Source organism: Ictalurus punctatus, chromosome 8 (assembly GCF_001660625.3).
Source record: "Ictalurus punctatus breed USDA103 chromosome 8, Coco_2.0, whole genome shotgun sequence".
NCBI lineage: Eukaryota > Metazoa > Chordata > Actinopteri > Siluriformes > Ictaluridae > Ictalurus > Ictalurus punctatus.
The window spans coordinates 9701350-9727202 of record NC_030423.2 but is presented as its reverse complement, the minus strand read 5'-3'; the positions used below and the strand labels follow the sequence as shown (position 1 = coordinate 9727202).

At 38.8% G+C, this 25853-nt stretch overlaps 1 protein-coding gene across 1 annotated transcript in view; it reads left to right on the top strand.

Moving 5' to 3' along the window:
* Positions 1–25853, top strand: part of pigg (phosphatidylinositol glycan anchor biosynthesis class G) — a 152886-nt gene that overhangs the window by 83542 nt on the left and 43491 nt on the right. Inside the window, exons 8-9 of the mRNA XM_017474768.3 lie at positions 4928–5212; positions 13280–13692. Of these exons, the coding sequence (XP_017330257.2) occupies positions 4928–5212; positions 13280–13692 (698 nt within the window). The remainder of the gene's footprint in view (positions 1–4927; positions 5213–13279; positions 13693–25853) is intronic.

Sequence of the window (25853 nt, the reverse complement as noted above, 5' to 3'; positions counted from 1 at the left end):
ATATATATATATATAAAATACACACACACAAATAATCTATAATACACATACACGAAGAAAAAGAATACAATGTCAGACTGTGGTAGGGAAGTAGTGTCTAAACCTTGTAGATACATAATGGATGGTGATAGTTTGACTATGGTCAAATGGGCTTTTCTTAAGTCTGGCTCAGTGCAAATAGTGCCAGCACATTGATGAGCCGTTGTACAGTGTTATCACAGTTGGTACAGGTGACCACCCTGTATAGAGCTGAATGAACCTTCTACTAAAAAAGCTCCACTATTCAACTGCTATGTAATGGAGGCATAACACATGCTGTTCACTGTCCAGAATGGCTGCGAGTTTGTTGAGTGTCCTCTTTTCCACCACCAGCTCAAAACTGTCCAGAGAGCAACCCAAGACCGAGACAGCCTTCTTGATCAGTTTGTTGAGTTTTGTTTTGTTGTTTTTGCATACTGCAGCAAAGATGACTGCACTGGTTACCACAGACTGATAGATCTCCTCTAACATCTTGCTGCAAACATTAAAGGACCTAAGCTTCCCCAGAATATACATATTTTACATTTTCATTTATATATTGAACAAATGTTTTGAATAGTCAAGGTCTCTGGTGGAAAAGGATATAATTCCTTATAGGGATGCGCCGATACCACTTTTTTCAGACTAAGTACAAGTACTTACATTTGGGTACTTGCCGATACCAAGTACCGATATGAGTAATGGTCTAAACTTATATAGAAGAGTACTTCACAATTATACCATTACAGTTCTTACAATGTTTTATTTTCATCAGATGTTCTTCAATTTCTGACTGTAACAAATTCAGTATACAATTTGCTGTTGCTGACATTTTAACATTCAACTTTTTCTTTTTCTGAACAAACCTGGCACTGCTCCCCATTTCACATAAATGTAACCTGTAACACATTCAATGGATTTCATTACCAACCATCATAATAGAACAACTGCAGTGATATGTCATAATATGTTATTGCTGTCTGTGAGGACTAATGCTTTTTTGGAAAAGTGAGAGGCATGTACTTTTTGATGAAAAGGAGCTTCTCTGCATTATCAGCTGTGAGCCTGTTTCTGTTTTCATCTACAATATGTGACACTGAGCTAAACAGCCTTTCACTTTCCACACTACTGCATGGTGCTGAGAGGTATCTGCGTGAAATCTGGGCTGGAGTGGGAAACTGGGAAACTGTTTGTCTTCCCGAGAAGTTGTGGTCTCTCCAAGGTACGTCTCTGACTGAATGGCAGCACCCACTGGTGCACTGCTCAGTGATGTTGATGCTTGCACATCTGCTATCTCATCAAACACACTGTCCAGAGTGCTGCTGGACTGGGCCTTGCATAGCTTTCTGGCAGGTGGTTCCCCCAGATCCTCATGCTTGTCTGCCTCTCCTCCAGACACCTTCTGCAGCTCCTGTATCACCATCTCTTTAGCTTCTGTAGCAGTGTTGATGTTTGATTAAAAAAAAATCTTTATACCTAAATCAGAGAAAATTATATTTTAGCTTTTAACGACAAGCTTTGTCAGAATGAATGTCAGTATACTGCCTTTAAATCACTAAAGTAAATTGATTATGTAAAAGTTAAATAGTAAAAAGTTTTAGGTCAGTCATAATGGCAGTTTTGTTTTCTTCATTCTCTTTCTCACATGCTCAGTAAACACACACACACACACACACACACACACACACACACATACACACACACTTTACCTTGATTGAGTACAGTTGCAATGCAGTAGTGTGGGGTTTTTTCTGTGTCAGTGAAGCGTCTCGTGACGGCTGTAGCTAGGGTTCCCGTCATTGTTTTGATGCCATGGTCCTCGTCTGTTTCTTTGGTCAAAAGTCTCTGAAGCACGGTCCCAGCAGGAATCACATCTGATGCCAAAGCATCAGAAGAGCTAATTTTTCGGGTTAATTCCTCAAACAAGTAAGAACAGATAGAGTCTTTTCTAGAAGTGACCGCTGGTGAGCGATGAGATTGTTGGGGAGCTCATATTTGGACCCAAATATTCCCAGAGCCCGCTTCTGCTCGATGAGAGAATGTACCATGTAGTATGTGCTATTCCAGTGGATATGCACGTCTTGCTGGAGTCTCCTTATAGGCATGTTGTGCTCCATCTGAATGTCTTCCAGCTGGGAGTATGCTAAGGCGGAATGTTTAAAATGTCCAACTATTTTACGTCCGGCTGCCACCACATCAGCAACACTTTTCTGAGCCAAAAGATCCTCGTTAACAGCCATCTGGAGGGTGTGAATGGCACATGGCAAGCTAGGTAGTCCAGCATCACTCATAGCCTTGATCATGTTGTTGGTATTGTCCTGCACCACAACGTGAACATAACTTTTCGGAATGTCCCACGTCTGAAGCATGTCATCAAACACACCTGCTATGGCTTGGCCTGTGTACGAACCCCTAAACTGCGTTGCTTGTAAAACGGCTCTCTGGGGAATAAAATCCTCATCAGTCCACTGTGCTGTTAAACTTATAAGAGACATTGGGCTGACACTGCTAGTCCAAATATCAGTGGTGCCTCAAGTACACCAAGAAGACGACAAAATCCTGTATTATCTACAACTGACAACGGTTGGTCATATAACATAATTTATAGCATTCTTAGTAACTGCTAGGTCATGGTTTAAATTACTTAGTTTATATTTTGGGACATGGAACAAACTAAATTCATTACCAAATATAGCAGGCAGGTACTAACAATCTAGAACACCTATCTAGTTGAGACCAATTATGAACTTGAGTGATGTAGCTGAGTTTGAGGAACTGTCAGAGCCATAATTCCAATTCTGTGCTAATGGTGCTGGCCTTTTTATATTTCTACCACAGATATTTTTCCAATGTTTTTGGTGGCATAGTTATAGGATTCATATTTGATTAAAAACAAAACAAACAAACAAAACAAAAACCTTCTGAATATAGGCCACGCCCAATTCAGATTTAAATCCAAATAGAGATACAAATTCAAATATTTGGAGAACTAAACAGATTTAAGGATTTAATTTGCATTACCTGCTGATTACATCTTTATACTGCATCTGATATGTTTTACTACTTGGATAAAGCCTGGATTTTTGGGTGCAGAGTTTTGTTTACTTCTAAACATAATGCAGGTTTTGTTTTTGTTTTGTTTTTTTTTATTTTTTGGGGGGGTTGTTGTTTTTTGGATGACCAGGGGTGTCCTCTGTGGTAACTTCCTAGCTGCTTTTTTTGTGGTAGATTCATGAGCACAGAGTGTACTGTACAATTGTAGGATAAGCCTGCAGGTCCTTAATTGTCACTCTAGAGTTTTTTGCAGTATGCTTTGGCATACTTTGGCATATTTGTAGGATACCGACTCCTAGGGAGAGGGAAAAGTGGTGCCTAATTTCTTTTCCAAAAGTTTAAATGGCTTTTCTTGTCATATGTCACCTGAAATCTCTTTTCATCTCTCCAGTTAGTACCTGAACAGAGCAGGTAGCCATTTTTTTCAAGTCTTTAATGGAAGAGCAAGTTAAACCCATATTGAATTGATTAGGCCACTTGACACCAATCAGTGTACTTTTGAGAAGATTTAGAGGCTTATACAATTTATCCACAGTGACTTTGATTGTTTTAGCCATTTGTCTCACAAATGTATGGACAATAACGCAGAACTGATACATGCACAAATTCCAATAATTCCAGTTTGCTGCCTAAATGAAAACTGAGCCCAGCTAATGATTTCCCTTGAGTTTTCATTCTTTCCAGCCTACACTCTCTGTACCTCTAGATTGAAGCATATATGCAGTTGGAGGAATGTGTAGGCGTTCACTTGGTATTTCTAAACACACTTTAGCAATGGGGTAGGTGTGAGACTGACAGGCTGTGTGCAAAGACATTTAGCCTGTGGATCAGGCCCTGGGATTAGACAGAAGATTGGTAGGGGAAGGTATGGTAATTGGACATGCCTATTAATGTGTCAAGGGCAACTTCTCAGAAAGGCATGTTGGCCTTGCTTGAATGTCGCTTCAGTCTAATCAGCAGGTTCAGTCTGGCAGGGCTGCTGATCACACTGAACATATCAGTGTCACCGTCCTATGTGAGCAGAATTTTGTACAGGGATGGTTAAATCACTAGACCTGGAGCCCAGGACAAGCAGGTGGGGTGTCTTGGCTATTACTTTTTTATTCATAGTTGCCCGGCAGGACACGTTTGACAACCGGAATAAGGAAATAAAAAGCCCTACTCCTTACTGAGTTTTGCGAAAGAAAATTTTCATTTCATTGTAGTGTGATGATCTATACCTTCTCGTCCCGAGGTGCAATCTGGTTGCACAAAGTGAGGTCCATGAAGACATGGTTTGCCAAGGTTTGTGTTGAAGAACTTAAGTGGCCTGCATTGAACTCAACCCCTGACCTCAGCCCCATTAAACACCTTTGGGATGAGCTGGATCTCTGACTATGCCCCAGCCCTTCTTGGCCAACATCAGTGCCTGCCTCACTAATGCTCTTGTGGCTGAATGAACACAAATCACCACAGCCATGCTCCAAAATCTAGTGGAAAGCCTTCTCAGAAGAATGGCACTTATTATAACAGCAAAGGGGGACTATTCTGGAATGGGATTTTCAAAAAACACACATGGGTGTGATAGTCAGGTGTCCACAAACTTTTGGCCAAATAGTATATATGCACAAAACAAATAACATTTATTTTTATTATTATTATTATTATTATTATTATTATTATTATTATTATTATTATCATCATTATACATTTTTGTACAGTGTCTGTGCCTATTTACAAATCTGTCACATTTAAAATATTTTAAAGTGTTGTCGTTTTGGTCAGGTAATAGATATGACAAAAATAGCTGTGTGTTTCCTTTCTCATATGTTCCATACAATAAATTTCTAATCACTGGGTCTCCATCTTGCTATAGATTCTGGTCTTACTGTTGTTGGCCATGCCGGAGGCTCTGAGCAGTGCTGCATGTGTGGATCTTCCCCTGGCAACCACCTTTGTCTCTCTACCATTCTACCTCCTTGTCCTGCTGGGTTCCTCTGTACATGTGCTGGTGTGTACCTCGTCCGAGGCCTCATGCTACTTCTGCTCGCTGCCCTGGCTCCTGGCCTTTGCTGGCATCATATTCTCCTCAGCCCTGTTTTGTACTCTGGTGGCCATGGCAGCCAGACGTGCACTCAAAGTCGATAACAAGCAGACCAAGGTGAGTGAGACAGGAAAAAACGGGGAAAGGCATGAGGGATTGGGGTTGTTGGTTTCAATCTGTTTAGGTTTGGTTTGTATTACCTGAGATTCCAAAGCCTGTAGCAAATGTTTGTCAGATAAAGCAAAAGATTAATTCAAGATTGTCAGTAAACCCTGCAAGCTGTTTCTCTTCTGAATTAGTCCAAAGCTTTGGTTTAGCATTGACTAAGCAGAACTGATGAAGGCTCTTGGATGAACGGCGAATAAATATTATCCCACAAATTCTTCTATGCATGAAGAAGAAACCTAGACAGGAACCAGACTCAAAAGGGAATCCATTCTGTTCTGGCTGACACTGGATAGTGTGATTATATGTAAATCTGTAAATCATTACTCTACCATGATTGTGTCCTATAAAATGTAATTTAATTTCAGAAATTTAATGTCAGAATAATTAAATTATTCTGATTAACCCCAAATAAAGATCAGCTGTTTCTATAGGATTTTCTTCACATCTTCTCAGTTTCATCTGACTGCTGAAGCCATGGTCCACAAAGGGCTTACAAAGCATGCATGGTATCTCACCTGTTGAAAGGTATTAATCAGGAGAGGGGTATAACAGAATTTCCAAAGCATTAAATATAAAGGTCCTGCAGGAATATCTGAAGTACTGATTACTATCTACATGTGACCACAATCTCTTGTATTCTTCATATCTCTGGGCCATGATGTAGTGTGGCTACATCCAAGCTCAACTAAATCACCCCAAACCATGTGGGAAAATGCATTATGGTCTGATGAGACCATTTCCAAAAGGTATAATAATTCTATAATTCCAAAAGGTATGTTTGGTGCTAAAAAGCACATCACCAAAAGAGCACCATCCCCACGGTGCAGCATGATGGTGGCCGCACCATGCTTTAGGGCTGCTTTTCTTCAGCTGGAACTGGGGCTATTATCAAGATGGAGGGAATCATGAATAGCTACAAATGCAAGTCGATTTTAGTGCAAAACATTCAGGTGTCTGCTAGTAAGCTGAGGATGAAAAGGAATTTCACCTTTCAGCAAGACAATGATCTAAAGCATACATCCATATCAACAATGGAATGGCGTAACCAAAAGAAGAGAAATGTTTTGAATGTCCTAGCCAGATCCCAGACCTAAATCCAGCAAAAATTCTGTGTGGTGACCTGAAGCATGCTGTGCACTGTAGATGCCCCAACAATTTGATGGATCTTGAATGCTTTTGCAAGAAAGAGTGGGAAAATATTCCCAAGTCCTGATGTACCATGCTGATACTTTTACCCAGAAAGACTGAGTGGTGTAATAAAATTAAAAGGTGCTTCAACAAATTATTAGTTTAGACTTATGCAACTATGCAACTATGGACTTATGCAACTACTTTATTTTAAGATTTTATTTTTCTCTGTTTGCCTAAAAAAATAGTTTCTGGTTGTTTTTCACTTTAGTTGTATACTTTGCATTTTCTCCTTAAAACCTGCCATTTTAACAGGGTGTGTAGACTTTTATATCCACAGTTCAAGTTCTGCTGAGACTGCCTCCCTACTACAAAAGCATCCTTTTAAGCCATTCTACCCTGAAGTTCTTTCTTCTTGTTATAGTGTGTAAGCTAACAGTGAGGTCTTGTGCTGTAGTTCTGTGTGTATGTTGTAAATGAGGAATAGTTGGGTTTCGGTCTGCTCTGCTCTGGTTGTAAAGCAGGCTTGGGTTCCTGGGTAATTGGTTCACCTTTTGATCTGTGAGGCAGATATAGTAAGTTGCAGTGCTTTATCGCTACACAGCCTGACTTTTTCCACCTTCTGCTAGCTTTTCAGTGCCACCACTTCTTTTAAATGTAAAGGTCTTATTAAATAGCTGTACCCTCTCCTTGTGAATAGTCTACCTTTAAAAAAAACTGCTTTCTGTTGACCATCCATTGTTAGAGGGACAGTGGGACTGATGTTACCCTGTGTAAAATTGGTGAACAAATGAAGTAAACAAAAAGCTTAGCTCTCTTAATTACTGCTTCCAAAGTGAAGAGTGATCTCTTTGTCTGCCGCTGTTTACTGTCTTTCACCATCTTACTCTTTCCCATGCTTTCTCTCTCTCTCTCTCTCTCTCTCTCTCTCTCTCTCTCTCTCTCTCTCTCTCTCTCTCTCTCTCTCTCTCTGTCTGTCTTTTCAAGATTTTATGGAGAAAGATGGTAATGTACAGACGTGTGCTTGTGAGAGAGACTCTAGATCTGAGTTTATATAACAGTGTAGAAATAAAGTAAGATTAAAACACATGCAGCATACGTATTAATGATCTGGCTCGTTATGATTTCTGAAGGTCATTTTCACTCTCACTGAAAACTGGCTAGAACATTGATGACTCACCTAGTTTTTCTTTTCACATCCGAACCTGGCCAGACGTGTCTGATGAAATTAATTGGCACAGTGACAAAAAAAAAGAAAAGCGGATAATTTATTAAGGATATTTTCTCTGGGCAATAAGAGTGTAAAGAAGTAGTTCTGTACATGTTTGCACCAGAAATGCGAAATATATTTACAGTTGAGTCCAAAAGTTTACATACACCTAGTCTAAGAAATTCGGTCTGTTTTTCAAAACCTCATACATTTCAAGTTACCACACAGTATTTTGGCAAGTCAATTTTTACTTCTATTTTGCTCACATTAGAGGTCATTTTAAAACAATACAGTACATTAGAGACATATTTATTTCAGCTTTAATTTACTATATCAGAATTCCAATGGGTCAAAAGTTGACTGTCTCTTTAAACAGAGTGGAAGATTCCAGAAATTAACATAATGAAGTTTTGAAGTTTCTGATTGTAAGAACTTTTAACCAACTTCATGCAGTTGAAAAAGTTCTATTTACGTGTTGATTTGATTGAACAAGGTTTGCAGTAATCAGACCTGGTTGTGTCTAGTTCAGCTGAACCCCATTATGAATGCAGTTTCATAGATTTGGGGAATTAGTAACTACAGGGGCAAACACATTTGCACACAGGCCTGGTTGGTATTGGAAAACGTTTTTGTTTCAATAAATAACTATCATTTAAAAACTGTATTTTGTGTTTACTCAGTTTGCCTATGTTTTAATTTCTGAAACAGTTTAGTATGAGATGTACACAAACACGTCTGGGTTACGCATGCAACCCTGTGCCCTGAGAAGGGAATGAGATGTTGCATTTAGCATAACACTATGGGAGCGCCCTTGCACGCGACCGGCATCTGAAGCTTGTGTAAAATCACCATTATTACGGTAAATTGTCAGCAGTCTGGAGGGATGTTTCAAGGGAGCCATCTGTTGAATCGGACTGTGTTACAGCCAGGCAAAGAAGAACTCGCAAAGCAATGCTTGCAAAATCAAATGAGCAAATAAAGATCATAATTAATTCTCTGTACACACCCAGACAATAATTGTATTCTCTCCCTCTCCTTTTGATCTCTTCGGAATATATGTTATGGTGGCAAATAAAAGAAAAAAAAAAGGCACTTAATAATCATTAAACTCTTCTAAGTTATTACAGTGCTAATAATACCAGAAGCCACATTCTCTCAAGCTACTGTATTCCCTCTCATATCCATAGCAGACAAATCGATCAGCCAATCATGTGGCAGCAGTACAATGCATAAAAACTTGCAGATACAGGTCAGCAGCTTAGGGTAATGTTCACGTTAACGATCAGAATGGGGGGAAAAATGTGATCTCTGTGATTTTGAGCGTGGCATGATTGCTTTTGCCAGATGGGTTGGTTTGGATATTTCTATAACTGCTGATCTCCAGCAGTGAGCAGCAGTTCTGCAGACAGAAATTCCTTGTTGATGAGAGAGGTCAATGGAGAATGGCCAGACTGGTTTGAGCTGACAGAAAGGCTACAGTAACTCTGATAACCACTCTGTACAATAGTGGTGAGCAGAAAAGCATCTCAAAGTGCACAATGTGTCGAACATTTAGGCAGATGGACTACAACAGCAGAAGACCATGTCGGATTCCACTTCTGTCAGCCAAGAACAGAATTCTGAAGCTGTGATGGGCATAGGCTCACCAAAACTGGACAGTTAAAGACTGGGGGGAAAAAACAATCAATCTTCATTTGAATGCCACAGCCTATGTGAGTATTGTTGCTGACCATGTGCATCATGACCACAATTTACTCACCTTCTAATGGCTACTTCCAGCATGATAATGCACCATGTCACACAGCAAAAGTCGTCTCAAACTGGTTTCAAGAACATGACAAAGAGTTCCGTGTTCTCCGGTGGCTTTCCCAGTCTCCAGCCTTGAATCCAACACTTTTGGGATGCGGTAGAACGGGTATTCGCAACATGAAAGTGCACCTGAAAAATCTGCAGGAATTGCATGATGTAATCCATGTCAACATGGACCAGAATCTTAAAGGAATGTTCCACATCTTGTGGTAACTATGCCATAAATAATTTAGAGCAAAGGTAGGCCCTACCCAGTATTGCTATAGTGTTCTTAATAAAGTCCTAAGCGAGTGGATACAGAATTTTTATGGTATCAGGATCATAAAAGTCATCACTATTCAGCCTTCTACAGTATTATAAGTTCTTCATATTATAGTTGAGGCAAAAGCTTACATACACGTAGGGTAAAGACATTTAAAATAAATTTTTAACAACACACATTTTATGTTACCATACATTTCCTATGTCAAGTCACTCAGGGTATCTATTTTCTATCCATAAGTGGTCATTTCAAAATAATAGCTACAATATAGATTTATTTCAGCTTTTATTCACTATATCAGATTTTCAGTGGTTTTACATATACTTTGAAAGTATTTGGTGGCATTGCCTTTTAATTGCTTAACTTTATTCAAAAACCTGGGGTAGCCCTGCACAGGCTACCCACAATCCTGGGTAATATTTTCTTTCATTCTTATTTTAGCCTCACCATGATTTGTTCCTATTCTGAGATCAAAAAACACAACCAACAGGGACTAAAACAAAGAGTATAGAGAAACAACATCTGGCAAATAATTGCTGAAAGGATGGTTTCCAGTCAGTTTGAGCTTCAGGGATACAATATTCCAGTAGAGGGGAATCAAGCACGACTTGAGATAGAAAGAGCGAGAGGGAGGGAGGAAAGGAGGGAGGGGGTGGTAATTTTTTTCCTCCCCCTCTCTATTATTGTGCTTTCACAAACATCAGTGTTGCTGTGTTGGTTACACAATTCATTTTCTCCTTGTCTAAGTTCTTCTCAGCGTTGCGATGTGAATGTGATGGATGGTGGCTTGTTGGTCATTGCAGTGGGACCCTGTCACAGCCCAGAGGAATAGGGTGTCCCTATGGTAACTGGTGTCATGGCTACACATGTTTGTATCCATCACGATGTTCAGACATGGAGTAACTAATTAGGATTTCATTAGTGCACAAGGGCAAGATGGCCTCTGAGTGTGTTTCCTGTGCATAACTCCAGGAAGAACCAGGAAGAAGATTCCAGAACATTTTCATTGCCAAGAAATATAAGATTCCTAGCTTATCTCATGGAAATGCTGCACCTCTTTACAATAAATGTAGAGAATCCTAAACGGATGTGTGCTAGTGTTTAGCAACTATTAACAGGCTACACTATGAGTATGTGCTGTTATCCATGGGATCTATTAAAGGAAGCCTTCTACTGTGGTATTTAATGTCCACATCAGAAGCATGTGCTGCCGTAAGTGCTCTCTTGGGGGGAATGTTGTCAGTCTGGCACACAGAAGGCAATTTCTGTGTATGTATGTTTGTCCACATTTTATTGCTTAGCCCTCTAAACACTGCTCCCAGAAGTCGCTTAATAACACACTGAGGGCTGCAGTGTAGTGTGTGTGATATTAGTCCACAGCTTTCTAAAAAACAGATGACTCTAAAGATGCTTTCAGTATTATACTGTATGTTGGCATTTCTGTACTCTTTTTTCTTTCATTCTAGTCCAGGCGTATTCAGCTAAAGTTTATAAAGGACAGTTACATAAAATTCCTTGCTTCCAGATGTCCAGATAAGCGATTACATTGACTAAATAGAAGATATTTACTTTTAAATGCTTAACCACTAATGGTTAGTTTGTGGCTATAAAACAGCGCAGTTTGAAGTGGTTGTGTTGTTTCATAGTGGAGCTAAACATATGCTTCTCTGGCTTTTTTAAAGAGAGAATAAATGACATCAAATCTATAAACATTCTGTGAAAAAACTCCCTTCTGATATAATGTCTTTAGCCCTGTAGCTAGTGCACTCAGTCAAAGTGCTCATCAATTCATGTGCGTCAAATATGAGCACAGCTAAAAGGTCTCATTTACCAGCAAACATCACTGCGAACGATCATGCAAAACAGTTTCATGCAATTACAATTTCAACAATATGAGTAGTTTTCTGAAAAAATAAATAAATAAAATAAAAATTGGGGGGGGGGATGCCACAGCAAAATCAAGCAATTTTTGGCGTAACAATCACAAACAACTCAGTGAAATCCTGTACAGACTGGTATATGGCGGATAAAATTATTCTGATAATTTTCATAAATGCACGTGATTGGCTGCTACAAGCCTACAGTAAGTTAGCCTACAGTAAGCTACAGTAGTTGTTTTGAAAACTAGTGTCGCTAAATGATGGTCAATTTTTTTAGCTTTGTTTATCATCTTTGCTACAGTATTTATTCAAGTACTTGGGTCAGTTTGCTGCAATACTTTGCTGGGTCCACATCTGGGCTATGGTGCACCAGTTGAAGAACTCTATTCTAGTCAATCCCTTCTCCTTCTGTCTTTCAACATCTCACCATCTGTTCATTAATTCGTTCCTGTCTTTGTCAGAGTTGGAGTTATTTTCTGCACATAGTGTAATGCAGCGTTTCACAACCTTTTTTCAGTCACGGCACCCTTTGAAAATGTTCAAAAATTTGTGGCATCCTACACACGCAATAGCACGAGAGCGAAATAACATTTGCAGGTAGCACATGTCTACAGTAATTGCTAACATTTATAAAATGCCTACAATAACTTATGTCTATTTAATGAAAGCAGGAGTCTATGTTTAATAAAATCTTAATGAAATCAATAAAAATAAGTGAGGTTTTTCAATTTAGTTTTATAGATGTACTCATATTTATAGCTATACTTTCTTGTCATGTGACAAGTGATAATCTCAAGGTTTACTGGGTCTTATATGATTGCTCTTTTTTCATACTGTGGGTTTTAGTAAAGTTTACTGAAATCAAACATCAACAACAACAAACACAACAATTCCTCCTCAGCATTCAGCAGCTCTACGCAAGACGGCATATTTGTAAGCGTTGTTCAGACAAACTACTTCTTCTCTTAGCTGTTTCCTGTTTGTTTATAGGACAATTACTCAGAGCCACCTTATTGTTTAAAAGAATATTACAACAGCGAGCGTGTCAAGTATAAACACCTCATCCGTTTGGGGAGGTGCGCGCTCAGTCAGTGGAGATTCATGGTGCGGAACCAGGCGGAAGTATAAACAGGGCTTTAGCTACATGAGGATGAAGTTGGTGGTCCAGAAGCATCTGGAGCATTTTTTTTTTTTTTTAAGAAATCTGTCCATATTCTTTTGCACTACACACATCGTCACACACATACATTACGCATACTGATGTTGACGTGCTGCTGACAGGTCAGAGTGGGGGGTCAAGGGGGAGGGAATTATAAAGTTTTTTATATATAATTTTTTATTAATATTATTAAGCGTGTGTGTGTCTGTTTTATTATTTCTGTCTGTGTGTTATTACATGGTACCCCTGCTCTCATCAGACAGCACCCTACACCTTACACCACATCATCCTGCACTGTGTAGCTCATTTGGCGCAAAATACATTTTACACTTGCCTGCATTCCAGGCTCTAACACCTTCATTCCTCTGATTTAATTTAAAGTCCTTTAATTAGTTCTCAGCACGTCCTAACACGGCTGAGAGCTCAAGTGGGAGAGAAGCTATCGCAGTCACACAGTCAGCGGGTGTGAGTGCGCATGTAATAGGTGATACTTTTTTTTTTTAATACATCTTTCTCTCTCTCTCTCTCTCTCTCTCTCTCTCTCTCTCTCTCTCTCTGTCTCTCTCAGACCTCTTCCTCAGAGTGGACTCTGACCGAACTGGACGTTCTGCTCCTGATCGGCACACTCGGGCACACTCTCAGCTTGGCCTCCAGTAGCTTCATAGAAGAGGAACACCAGACATGGTACTTCCTGCTCAACACGCTCTGCCTGGCCGTCTTCCAGGACGTCTGCAGGAAGTACTTCAGGGAAAAGAGACGCACAGGTGAAGATGAGGAAAGTCTTCTCCTGCTTTCTACAGTGGAGGAAAAAGGTGCATCTTTCTCTCCGGTGACTGAGCTGGGGGTCAGCGCAGACTCTGAGAAGTGGTTAGCCCTGGCCACGCCGCTCCTCACTCTGGCATGCTGTCGAATGCTCAGGTCTCTTAACCAAACCGGGGTGCAGTGGGCACATCTGCCTGACCTGAGCCACTGGCTCAACAGGTGAGAAAGAAAAAATAAGGCATTATAGTGTCATGTCATTTAGTTTATGTAGATAGCTCAGTAGCAGGATAGTTTTAAATGAGTTTGCAAGAGATTAGGACACAAGTTTGGAGGAAAGAAAAAACCTAAATGGTGCAAATGTTTTGCAGCTTTTTTATGACTGTAGATGATAAAGAAAGAGATAATGATTTCATATGTGGTAACGTAAGCAGAGTCTGTGAATATATCCTGATAAATTTGTTTGTAGGACCATAGTGCGTAATGTACAATACTACAAAGAATATTGCTAAGGTATTCAGTATTTCCGTAGTTTTCCACTTTATATGTAGTCAAGACAGTGGTAACTATGAAAAATAACAACTTAGATGGCTAGCTATCCAGCCTAAAAGTGTGAGTGTCATTTTTTTGCTGCAGTATTTAAAGCAATATGGTTTTAGCCTTATATTTGTTGTGCTATCTGGAGTATGTGTTGGCATTGATTTGAAAGAACAAACTGTTTTACATGTTTATATCTCCGCCACCAGGTGGTAAAGTGGTGGGGTTGTATGGACAGATCCATACATCTGTCCAAGATTCTTGTTAACACGATATCTCAAGAACAAGTGGTCAAATGTTTGTAGGATTTATATGGAATTAGGAATTATGAACAAATCCGATTTTGGAGGTCATCCAAGCATTGTTTGTCCTACAAAGATGTTACTTACATGCTCATTTTCAGAAAATTAAGTCCTCTTTTCTGGCTCTATGATTTATGCCATTGGTCGGTCAATATGTCCATCTGTGCATCTTCCAATTCTATGGAATTATCATTACAACCAACAGACGAACTGATTAGATTTCCAAACAGAGTCAAACGTCTGAAATAGTTTTTCTTCAATAAGAACCATTTGGCATCTTCTTTTATGCTATACAACAGTGAGAGAGATCCATCCATCCATTCATCCATCCAGCCAAGATGAACTTTAATGCGTCAGTTGCATACATAGCACGCATACATATCCACACCATTACCACATCCTTCCCCATATCCCACAATAAAAACACGCAGACACCAGATACCAGTAAATGTTTATTGTACTTAGGTGCATGTCGTGTTGTGTTTATAGTTGTTTGTGTATGTTGCGTCTTAGTCCAGGTTACTGGAAGCAAATGGCAAACTCCAGAAGCGATCCAGAAAGCCAGATATCACTAAATTTCCACAATTCTCCCACGCAATTACCCTGGTAACTGGACCGTCTTAACTGTTGTTTGTGATATGACTGAATATATGATATGATCTTGAAGATTGTTTTATATTTATATATATATATATATATATATATATATATATATATATATATATATATATATATATATATATATATATATATATATATGTGTGTGTGTATATATATATATATATATATATATATATATATATATATATATATATATATATATATATATATATATATATATATATATATATATAGAGAGAGAGAGAGAGAGAGAGAGAGAGAGAGAGAGAGAGTAGTGTATGAAAAGTTATTGTTGTAATACTTACCCCTGGAAGAACATGGAGGAGTCCATGTGGGTGGAGCTTCCAGATTAATGTTCATTTGTGTAAAGGTGGGTTGTAGTTTGGAGTTTGAGTTGCAGTGCTAGTATATGGTGTATTTTCCTTTCTGTGAAAGGAGTTACCAGCCAAGTGCTGTAGTGTATATATTTTTGTATAGTTTTCCTCCATTTTCACCATTTCCCATATTTTGTCTCTTTTTTTTTTGGGCCTTCATGTGGATGTACATATTTCTGTGCACGTTTGGTGGACTGTAAATAGGAGCACTGTCAATAAAACACCTTTTTACAAAAGTACTATTGCGGCCTTGCCATCAATTTTCTTGTGCAGGACCATTTTTCCATCACGCCTCGTCACAAACTTATTGGATTTTGGAATTGATCTAAACAGGGTCAAGGTCACAGCAAGGTCAAATGTTTGAAATAGTTTTTCTTCAATAGCTTCCTTCCTGTTTGTCATACAGATATGTTACATGCTCAGGAAATCAAGGCCCATTTTCTGGCTATTTACAATTATTGCCATGCATCCATCTGTCTGTCAGTCCATTCATCCAAGAGGAGCATATTGGATTTTGGAATTGATCCAAACAGGGTCAAGGTCAAATGTCTGAAATATTTGTTCTTCAATAGCTTCCTTCCTGTTTTTCATACTGAGAAGAGGGCAAACAAAGAATAGTGTTTGCAGAAAGAAATAATCAAGTGAAATAAGTGGCAGTGCGGATAGTAACAACAGATATGCAGTGAAGTACAGAAGAGGATTTATATGGAATTGCCATAATAATCAGTAGGTGAAACGATTGGATTTTGGAATTGATCCAAACAGGGTCAAGATCACATCAAGGGCAAATGTCTAAAACAGTTTTCTAAATTAGCTTTCTTCCTGTTTTAAGTATCTTTTAAGCATATTTCAGACATGCAAATTAGTAACAAGAAGGACTACAGTTGACTACAGAGGCATCACTATCGATGCAGTTGGCATCAAGTTCCACTTTCTCAGTGGTTTAGAAATATGCATTTTTTAAGCATTCTGGATTGAAGTACAGCTAGTGAGCGAGAAGGTCAAATCCACATTTCTGTACTTAATGATTCAGTATATGTATATTATCAACATAGTATAGGTCAATGGTTTCTTTAAGGATAGCATGACATGGGTTCTTCATCCATTCAAGGTAACATTTGTTAAGTTGGCTTAGAGAAAAAAATTATATTAATGAAGTGGTTCATTATTATATTTATTGCATCTAGTCTCAACATTTCTGACAGCAGCTACATTTCATTAAAAACTCTCAGTCTATTTTTAACTGGCTAAGCATCAGTCAGACTGGAGAACTAGAGCTCCAGTATAAATCTGGAGTGTCAGTGTGAGAGACTGACACTCATTTAGAGAATGCTTTAAAGCTCAAATTGTAACTCCAGAGAATCTTACTCTATCCAAATTGGATCTTATATTTAAGCTTTCTCACATTTATGACTTCTGAAAACCTGGACTGGGTTCAATTAGACATGTTTTATACTTAAGAAAAGGCAAGTCGTTGAGAAACACCCAGTGAACTGTAAATGCAGCACCAAATTCAACGTTTGTTATGATTTAAAGAGGATAAACTGGAATAACATGAGTTTACATAAAGCTGAGTGGTGTGTAGGTACAATGTTTGTCTGTGTGTAACCAGATGTCCTCACAAGGATAGGAATGTCTGACAGTTTTGACTTTATGGGGACATTTGGCTGGGCCCCACAATGTGACTTTATATACTCAAAAGGTTTCCTTACTGTTAGATGTAGGCATAGTATTAATTAGCTGCATTAATAAGTATGTGAATGGAGGGTCCTCACGATGGACCACATTTATTAAGCTGGAAACAAATTCATTTATTTGTAAATCATTCATTGGTGTGTTTCTACACAAGACATTTGTTTTCCATGAAAATTCTGTTAGCTCTGAAAGTGTTTATATCCTGTGAGAGCTTCTGAGTTTTTGTAAATTTTACAGAGACTAATGTGCTAATGAGTTTGTGCATTTTTATACACGGATTACGTTGTGAAGTTTTAATAATTGATTTCACATACAAATGTAATGAACCTTTTGTGAAGCCCAGTCATTTAATATTAATGCCATTAATTAAAATAGTATATATGTATATAATATTATAATAATATATAATATTAAATATGGGGAAAATCATAATTAAAGAAATCCATAAATCAAGGCAAATAAGAACAGTCATTCACTTAAAACAAAAGAAATGCTGCTGTATGAAAGGAGGATGCGCTGCAGTGGCTCAGATGGAGTACAAGTCAGTTCTTGTACTCCATCTTGTCAGTTCCATCTTCTTTAATGCTATGCAACATTTTAGAGCCTGCACTACATGTCTAATAAGTGACCGATTTGATATGTCTCAATCTGCAATGTGCTGTGCACTCCCATACGTGGTGTGTGCCATCATTGCCTCCTTCCCGAAATACATCAGGTTTCCTTACAACACATGTCCTCCTGCTTTTGCAACATGGCATCAGGGCACATAGGACACACACACGAGGCTGAAGTGTATGAGAGGCCAATGAGAGATATTTCTGTCTGACAGTTGTGATACACTAAAACATTAAACATATATGTATAAATTTTAGTTTCCTTGTGTGATTTACCTGGTACATAGATATCGTCCCCCATAACCCCCCCGCAACCCCCCCCCTTGCTTTTTATGTCACACCATTTTCTTTTCACTTCACTTAATTCAAATCAAATTCTTTTATTGTAATTTATCTGCAAGATAATATTTTTATTGATATAGTCATTATTCAAAATAACCTCCATGTCGGCATCTGAGAAATTCTTGTTCTTTTGCAGTTTAGCCATCAATTCATGCTTTCAGCTCACTGTAAATTTTAACTTGCACAGATTTTTGTCAGCATCACTAAATGCAAAGGAGCTGTGGTGTGAACATGCTTTGCACTTTATGGCTGATTGATATTCATTGAGGCCTTCAAAAGCATTTATATATATATATATATATATATATATATATATATATATATATATATATATATATATATATATATATATATATATATATATATATATATCCTCATTATATAGAAAAAGCAGGGGTGGCAATGTCAGGACCAGAAATACTTTGCAACACCAAGACACAGGATTTGCAAATATGAAGTGTGAGTGCCCATTGAATTTTCTTTTGCAAACACTAAGCCACACTTATGGCATTGGATTTGAGCAATTTTATGTCTATTTTATGTCTCTTATGCCTGAAAATAGTGCCGTTCAATACGTGCAGGTCTCTAAAAAGCCTGGGCTGAACCCATACTCTCCCAGCACTTAGTGATAAATAACCATGATTGCGCTCATTATAAATCCAGACTTGTTATGGCAGGATGATGGACAGATGCTAGACTCAGCGATGGGTGGCGGGGGTCAACAGAGGGGAGAGATGTGACATGTAGCTGTGTCTGACTACTTCCTCTCATTACAGAAAGAATGAATCAGAGCAACAGGCAGGTTACTAAGCTCCCCGGAGCCTACCTCATGTTTCACGCTGCAAAAGGATATTAATGCTCTTTAGAATGGAGGAGCGGAAGATGTGTGTGTGCGTGGATCTGCAAGCATATATGTGCATGTGGGTTCTTGCAGATGTGATTGTGTACGCCTGTGTGTGCCTTGTTATCTCAGTCTCTGCATTATTGTGTGTGTAGTTTGCAGACAGTCTATATCATATAGAACTTTGGAGACTAAGTTGCTGCTGTCAGTCAGAAGGCACTAGACAGTCTGATTTATTGTCAAGCACCTGTCAGAGGCAAATATGCTCATGCTTTTCAGATTTCTGAACAAGTCTACCCAATTCCCAGTGGTGCAAACTAGCAGAGGAAAAAAAAAGTTTAATCCATTACTCTACATCAGGGGTCGTCAATTGCTGGAACGTGGACTACATGCAAAGCCAGTAAAGTATTTCATCGGCTCAAACTAGTATAGCAGAACTGATCAATATATGAAAAACTAACCATAGTTCACCAACTTCAGCTTTTTAACATAAACCTTTGGGGCTTCTGTCATAGATCCTCTTTTGCAGCTTATCCAACCACACACATTTATGTAAATTATTTAGCTGAAGGCAGCTCATCAAGAAAGGACTTTCTTTCACAGACTTCCTTAAGTTTTTTATTGTCTTCATTTTATTTACACTCTCTGATCTAATTCATGAAGTGATGACATGCCTTGTTAAATAATGTTCAACCATGAAAACAGAAGGTTTAAGATGATTGGACAGAGAAGTATGCAGTTCTTCTCCGCTTCAAGTTCAAATTGGATATCTCATCCGTTCAGAATCCATGGTGGTAATGTGAAGCAACAGTGCAGAACCACTGAAGCGTAAACATAACCTTTTCTTATTGTCTTATTTATAGCTATTTAGCACTAACTAACCACTTAAATGTAAGCATTGTCACCATTCGTGATGTTAGTTCTGTTCGTAATTGTGACCTTTGTAAGCAAGGAATTTGACATGGCTGGACCATGACAAATTTTACTTGAATACGTGTCTATACTTTAGCAGCATGCCTGAAGGACATCTCTAGTCAAGACCAGTTATGAACTTGAGTGATGTAGCTGAGGTTGAGGAACAGAATTCACACACCATGCTGACAGATGCTGGCATTTCTACCCCCATGTCTACTTTTGGGGTAAAATCAGAATGCAGGTACAGATATTTGGAGCACAGATACAGATGTAAACATATACAGATTAGGCCTTTGATATCGTGTGTAATATGCCATCGTCCTATCATGCCCCCCTAACTATTACCGACTGATGATGGTATCGCCTGTGGCTTTGAGAGGGGGAAAAGAAAGGGGTGCCCCATACATACATAATGCATATCATGTACATGTTATGTCATTACCCGTTAACATGGTCAGGAATGCTGCAGAGCTGAATTCGGGACTGTAAATAAACATGACTCGTTATGAGCCATAACTAAGCCTCGCAGACCCCACCAAATAGTTGCAAGCTTTTTGAAGGCTGATTGTCAATTCCAAATTGTCCATAGTGTGTGAGTGGCTTGTGATTTCATGTGTAGCATGCCATCGTCCTATCATGTGGTTAACCATCAGTGGTGAAGGTGTTGGACGAAAGGGTGTCTGCCAAATGGCATAAATGTAAATGATCTGCACTTATATACCGCTTGTTTGGATTTACCATGTAAATAAATGTGTGCGATGGCACCTTGCAATGAGTTCCCTGAGATAGGTTCCAGGCTCCAAAGAATCCCTGTATAGGATAAGTTGAATGGAAAATGGATAGATGTATATACAGTGAGGGAAAAAAGTATTTGATCCCCTGCTGATTTTGTACGTTTGCCCACTGACAAAGAAATGATCCGTCTATAACTTTAAGGGTAGATTTATTTGAACAGTGAGAGACAGAATAACAACAAAAAAATCCAGAAAAACGCACGTCAAAAATGTTATAAATTGATTTGCATTTTAATGAGGGAAATAAGTATTTGACCCCTCTGCAAAACATGACTTAGTACTTGGTTTAAAAACCCTTGTTGGCAATCACAGAGGTCAGACGTTTCTTGTAGTTGGCCACCAGGTTTGCACACATCTCGGGAGGGATTTTGTCCCACTCCTCTTTGCAGATCTTCTCCAAATCATTAAGGTTTCGAGGCTGACGTTTGGCAACTTGAACCTTCAGCTCCCTCCACAGATTTTCTATGGGATTAAGGTCTGGAGACTGGCTAGGCCACTCCAGGACCTTAATGTGCTTCTTCTTGAGCCACTCCTTTGTTGCCTTGGCCGTGTGTTTTGGGTCATTGTCATGCTGGAATACCCATCCACGACCCATTTTCAATGCCCTGGCTGAGGGAAGGACGTTCTCACCCAAGATTTGACGGTACATGGCCCCGTCCATCGTCCCTTTGATGCGGTGAAGTTGTCCTGTCCCCTTAGCAGAAAAAAACCCCCAAAGCATAATGTTTCCACCTCCATGTTTGACGGTGGGGATGGTGTTCCAGGGGTCATAGGCAGCATTCCTCCTCCTCCAAACACGGCGAGTTGAGTTGATGCCAAAGAGCTCCATTTTGGACTCATCTGACCTCAGCACTTTCACCCAGTTGTCCTCTGAATCATTCAGATGTTCATTGGCGAACTTCAGTGGGCATGTATATGTGCTTTCTTGAGCAGCGGACCTTGCGCGTGCTGCAGGATTTCAGTCCTTCACGGCGAAGTGTGTTACCAATTGTTTTCTTGGTGACTATGGTCGCACCTGCCTTGAGGTCATTGACAAGATCCTCCCGTGTAGTTCTGGGCTGATTCCTCACTGTTCTCATGATCAATGCAACTCCACGAGGTGAGATCTTGCATGGAGTCCCAGGCCGAGGGAGATTGACAGTTCTTTTGTGCTTCTTCCATTTGCGAATAATTGCACCAACTGTTGTCCCCTTCTCACCAAGCTGCTTGGCACTGGTCTTGTAGCCCATTCCAGACTTGTGTAGGTCTACAATCTTGTCCCTGACATCCTTGGAGAGCTCTTTGGTCTTGGCCATGGTGGAGAGTTTGGAATCTGATTGATTGATTGCTTCAGTGGACAGGTGTCTTTTATACAGGAAACAAGCTGAGATTAGGAGCACTCCCTTTAAGAGTGTGCTCCTAATCTCACCTCGTTACCTGTATAAAAGACACCTGGGAGCCAGAAATCTTTCTGATTGAGAGGGGGTCAAATACTTTTTTCCCTCATTAAAATGCAAATTAATTTATAAAATTTTTGACATGCGTTTTTCTGGATTTTTTTGTTGTTATTCTGTCTCTCACTGTTCAAATACAACTACCATTAAAATTATAGACTGATCATTTCTTTGTCAGTGGGCAAACGTACAAAATCAGCAGGGGATCAAATACTTTTTTCCCTCACTGTAAACTACATGTGCACTGTGGGGAATTTTTTAATTCTTGTATAGTTTTATTTTCTTAATTTATACCCCTGCTCTTGTTTTGCAAACAAAGACATTCCCAGCTTCACTAGCAAAGAAAAGATGAATCAGAGAAACTTTTTTTTTTGTTCTGCTCCAAAGTTCGAAAGTCTATTAAGGTTCATATAGTACTACAAAACAGGCAAAAAGGAAACACATTACGAGACACAACACAGTTAGAATTGTACAACTTGATAGCCATCGCACTAGTAGGAATCTATCAGCGATTCCTGATACTATCATCAGTCACCCCAAGCCTGATACAGATACAGATAGTGGCATTGCATTACATCCCAAACTCATGTTAATAAACTGTTAGCCATAACCACTAGTTGAAAAGTAGAAAACTAAATCTCTCATATGCAAATACTTGGCAAGCAGCAATGAGTTAAAGATGATGTGTAATCTTGGGAGCCGTATTTAGCATGTCTCTCAGAATTACCCCTAAGTAGAAGTTAGGAGTTCTAAGTTAGTATCAGAGGACTAGGATTGACATTTATGAATGAATTCCTTATGTGGTTTACCACAGCATCATACAGTTTTCTCCTGTTAATTGTACTTGTTATCTGTAATGTCTTCTGATTCACATATGCTCGTTCGTCATCTCATAGCGTTATCATTTTAGGTTCGATCAGTTACTCCGACAAGCCCTGGCAAGCCAGCCATCTGCACCAAGGCATATTGTTTATCACTTCCTGCCGAGTGGTAGGGAAATAAATGTGCAAATGATATGGGGTGCTGTAAGTGTTAACAATGTTCTATTTATTCGGATTGTCTCCTGTTGGTCTCAAATTGTCACTGCTGCATCATTGCATCTTCCCGGGTGCTAAGAAATGCACTGTGACACAGCATAAAACCATCTTGCAAAGAAAAAAAAAATAGTTCTACTATATGCTGCTTAACCTGTTTTTTTCCCCATTCAGACTGTCTGAAGCTCAGTGTCTGACTGCATTACTTTGTCACATAGTAATTCGATGGCTCTCTTAAAATTTTTACTTATAGGCACTATTATTTATGAGGTATCTTGAATAATTCCTTTACTTGGTATTCATAATAGTAGAACCAAAGCTCTCAGAATTTTCAAGCCATTATGACCGATTTCCCACTCAGGGAGCCTTAATTAATTTGATACAGTTAACTATGAGCACTGAACTGATACTGAATGCGTGTAACATTTTAAACACTGTTTAATTTGTCCTTCCTGCTCTCACGTTAGTATGTGCTCCATCTGATTATTGCTTGGCTTTTGCACTTATACATATTTTATTACCTGACTGGGAAAGTTATACAGAAAGGCAACTGCTTTCTTTAAAAGTCATGTTCATGCTTTCCTCTATGTCAAGAGCTTTAAGGAATGCAGCCTATTGGCTTAAACAGCACTTTATCTGGAGGTTTGGAACATGATTTTCATACATAATGACGCATAAAGGGGAAGATAATGAGATGCGATGACAGAGAAATGGGAAAATAGTCATCTAAGAAGTAATTTAATTCTTTTTCTCATTGATGAATCATGTGTCATTTTTAAATATTTAAGTCTTACTTGGGTGATTTTTGTGGCAGTCACATTGTTTAAACAGGCTGATTAGATGAAGTCTATCCTATTGTGTGGTAATAGTTTAAAAATAAATAGGTAAATAAATAAAAATACCAGAGCCCATTCCAGCTGAGTAAATATTTGCAGGCAAAACTAAGCTAGATATCACCAAACCCAGGAAATGTAAACATCACATATCTTTTTGGACTCTCAAAATTGCAAGGGAAATTATGGTAACCAACGTGGGTGGAATTATAAACTACAGAACTTTTTCCACTAAGTTCCGAATTGGATTGAAGTTAGAGTTTGAATCCCAACAGTGCCTTAGCCATCTGTGCCTGGGGGTCCAGTTTTACTTTTCCACCAAACAGCATGTCACAGCCTTGTGACAAATCCAGATTCAGGACTATGCGCAACCTGATTGAGCACATATGTCAGTTTCCCAAATAACTCTTCCCATGAAGGTATATGGCGTTAAATAATAGTAACCAGTAATAATATACTACACAACATTATTTACCTTTTTAATTTGGATTTTGAAATGAAACCAGACACGTGGCTCTGAAATATGTCACACTCACAGCTGGAACTTTTCAACATGAGACATAACAAGTTTGTTTTAATGGCAGCACACAACCCAAACACAGCCAAGTGTTCTAATATTTTATTGTTAGCTAACAATATAGGGATTTTAATTTAAAATACAACAGAAAGACAAGTTGTCACACATTTTATGTGCATTCTATTGTTTATGGATTGCACTAGGTGGAGGAAAGGGATCAACTGAAGTGAATAAAAAGCTATTTGGAATTTAGCCTTCAACTTGGGAGATCTTACTGTATATAGGAATTTAAAATCAGGCTAAATAGCAACATGAAAACATTACTGTTGATACATCTAAAACATTTCTGAATGTGAAAAGTGTGCTAATGGACTTTCATATAACGCCTCCTCAATTTGGTTGAATAAAAGGATATTTGACAAATTAACAAAACTTTGGCAGACAGTCACTACACGTTTTCAAAAATATTTTTGTTCTTGTAGAAAAGTGATTTTACCAAAGACATTATCACGACAATTTTGTGGTCAATTCTGCTGACCTAATTAATGGTCAACTCTAGTCAGGCTCCACCCACTTGTCATGACTTGGCTTGCAAGGACCCTGGGCAGGAATGGTAGCAAAATTTAGCAAGAGTGTATGGGATGCCTTGCTTTGAATGGTGTAAAAAGCAAATAATAGGATAATTTACAGAGCCGAGCCGTGTAATATTTTTATTTAGAAATGTGTAGATCTTATTTAGTTTTGTGTCGTCTCACGTGGTTAGTGTGTTGTTTTATGTAGCACCATGATCCTGGAGGAACGTTGTTTCGTTTCACTGTGTACTGTACCAGCAGCATATGGTTGAAATGACAGTAAAACCACTTGAACTTGAAATGAACTTATAGAACAGAATTATTCATCAGTAGTGTATAAAAGTAAGGTCATGAGTACATGAAGTTCTCTTCATTAAGCTTTTGGAGTTTATGTGATTTAATAAACATTTACTATGAATTAACTTTATTTTACCTTAATGTTATGGGCTTTTTTGTGCAGTAAGCATTATATAGGCTCAGTCCTAACAGTTTCTGATGGGCAACCATATTACTTTTAAGTATTTTAACTTCCGCACGGTTTCATTAATAAAGCTTTCTGTGCATGAATATATATGGCTACCGTAACAACATGAAGTTGGTTAAAAGATCTTACCCAGTAACACACCATGCAAAAATTGTAAGAAATTCCAGAAATGATGAGGAAGAAGGTGATTAAAATACATCAGACTGGGAAGGGTTAGAAAGCTATTTAAAAGGCTTTGGGACTCAAAAGGACCACAGTGAGCACCATCATCTCCAAATGGAAAAACTCTGCACAGTACTGAACCTTCCCAGGAGTGGCCGACCTTCCAAAATTCCTCCAAGAGCACAGCAACTACTCATCCAGCAAGTCTCAAAAGAGCCAAGGACAATATCAAAGGACCTACAGGCCTCGCTTGCATCAGTAATGGTCACTGTTCATGACTCCACTATCAGAAAGACACTGGGGAAAAAATAGC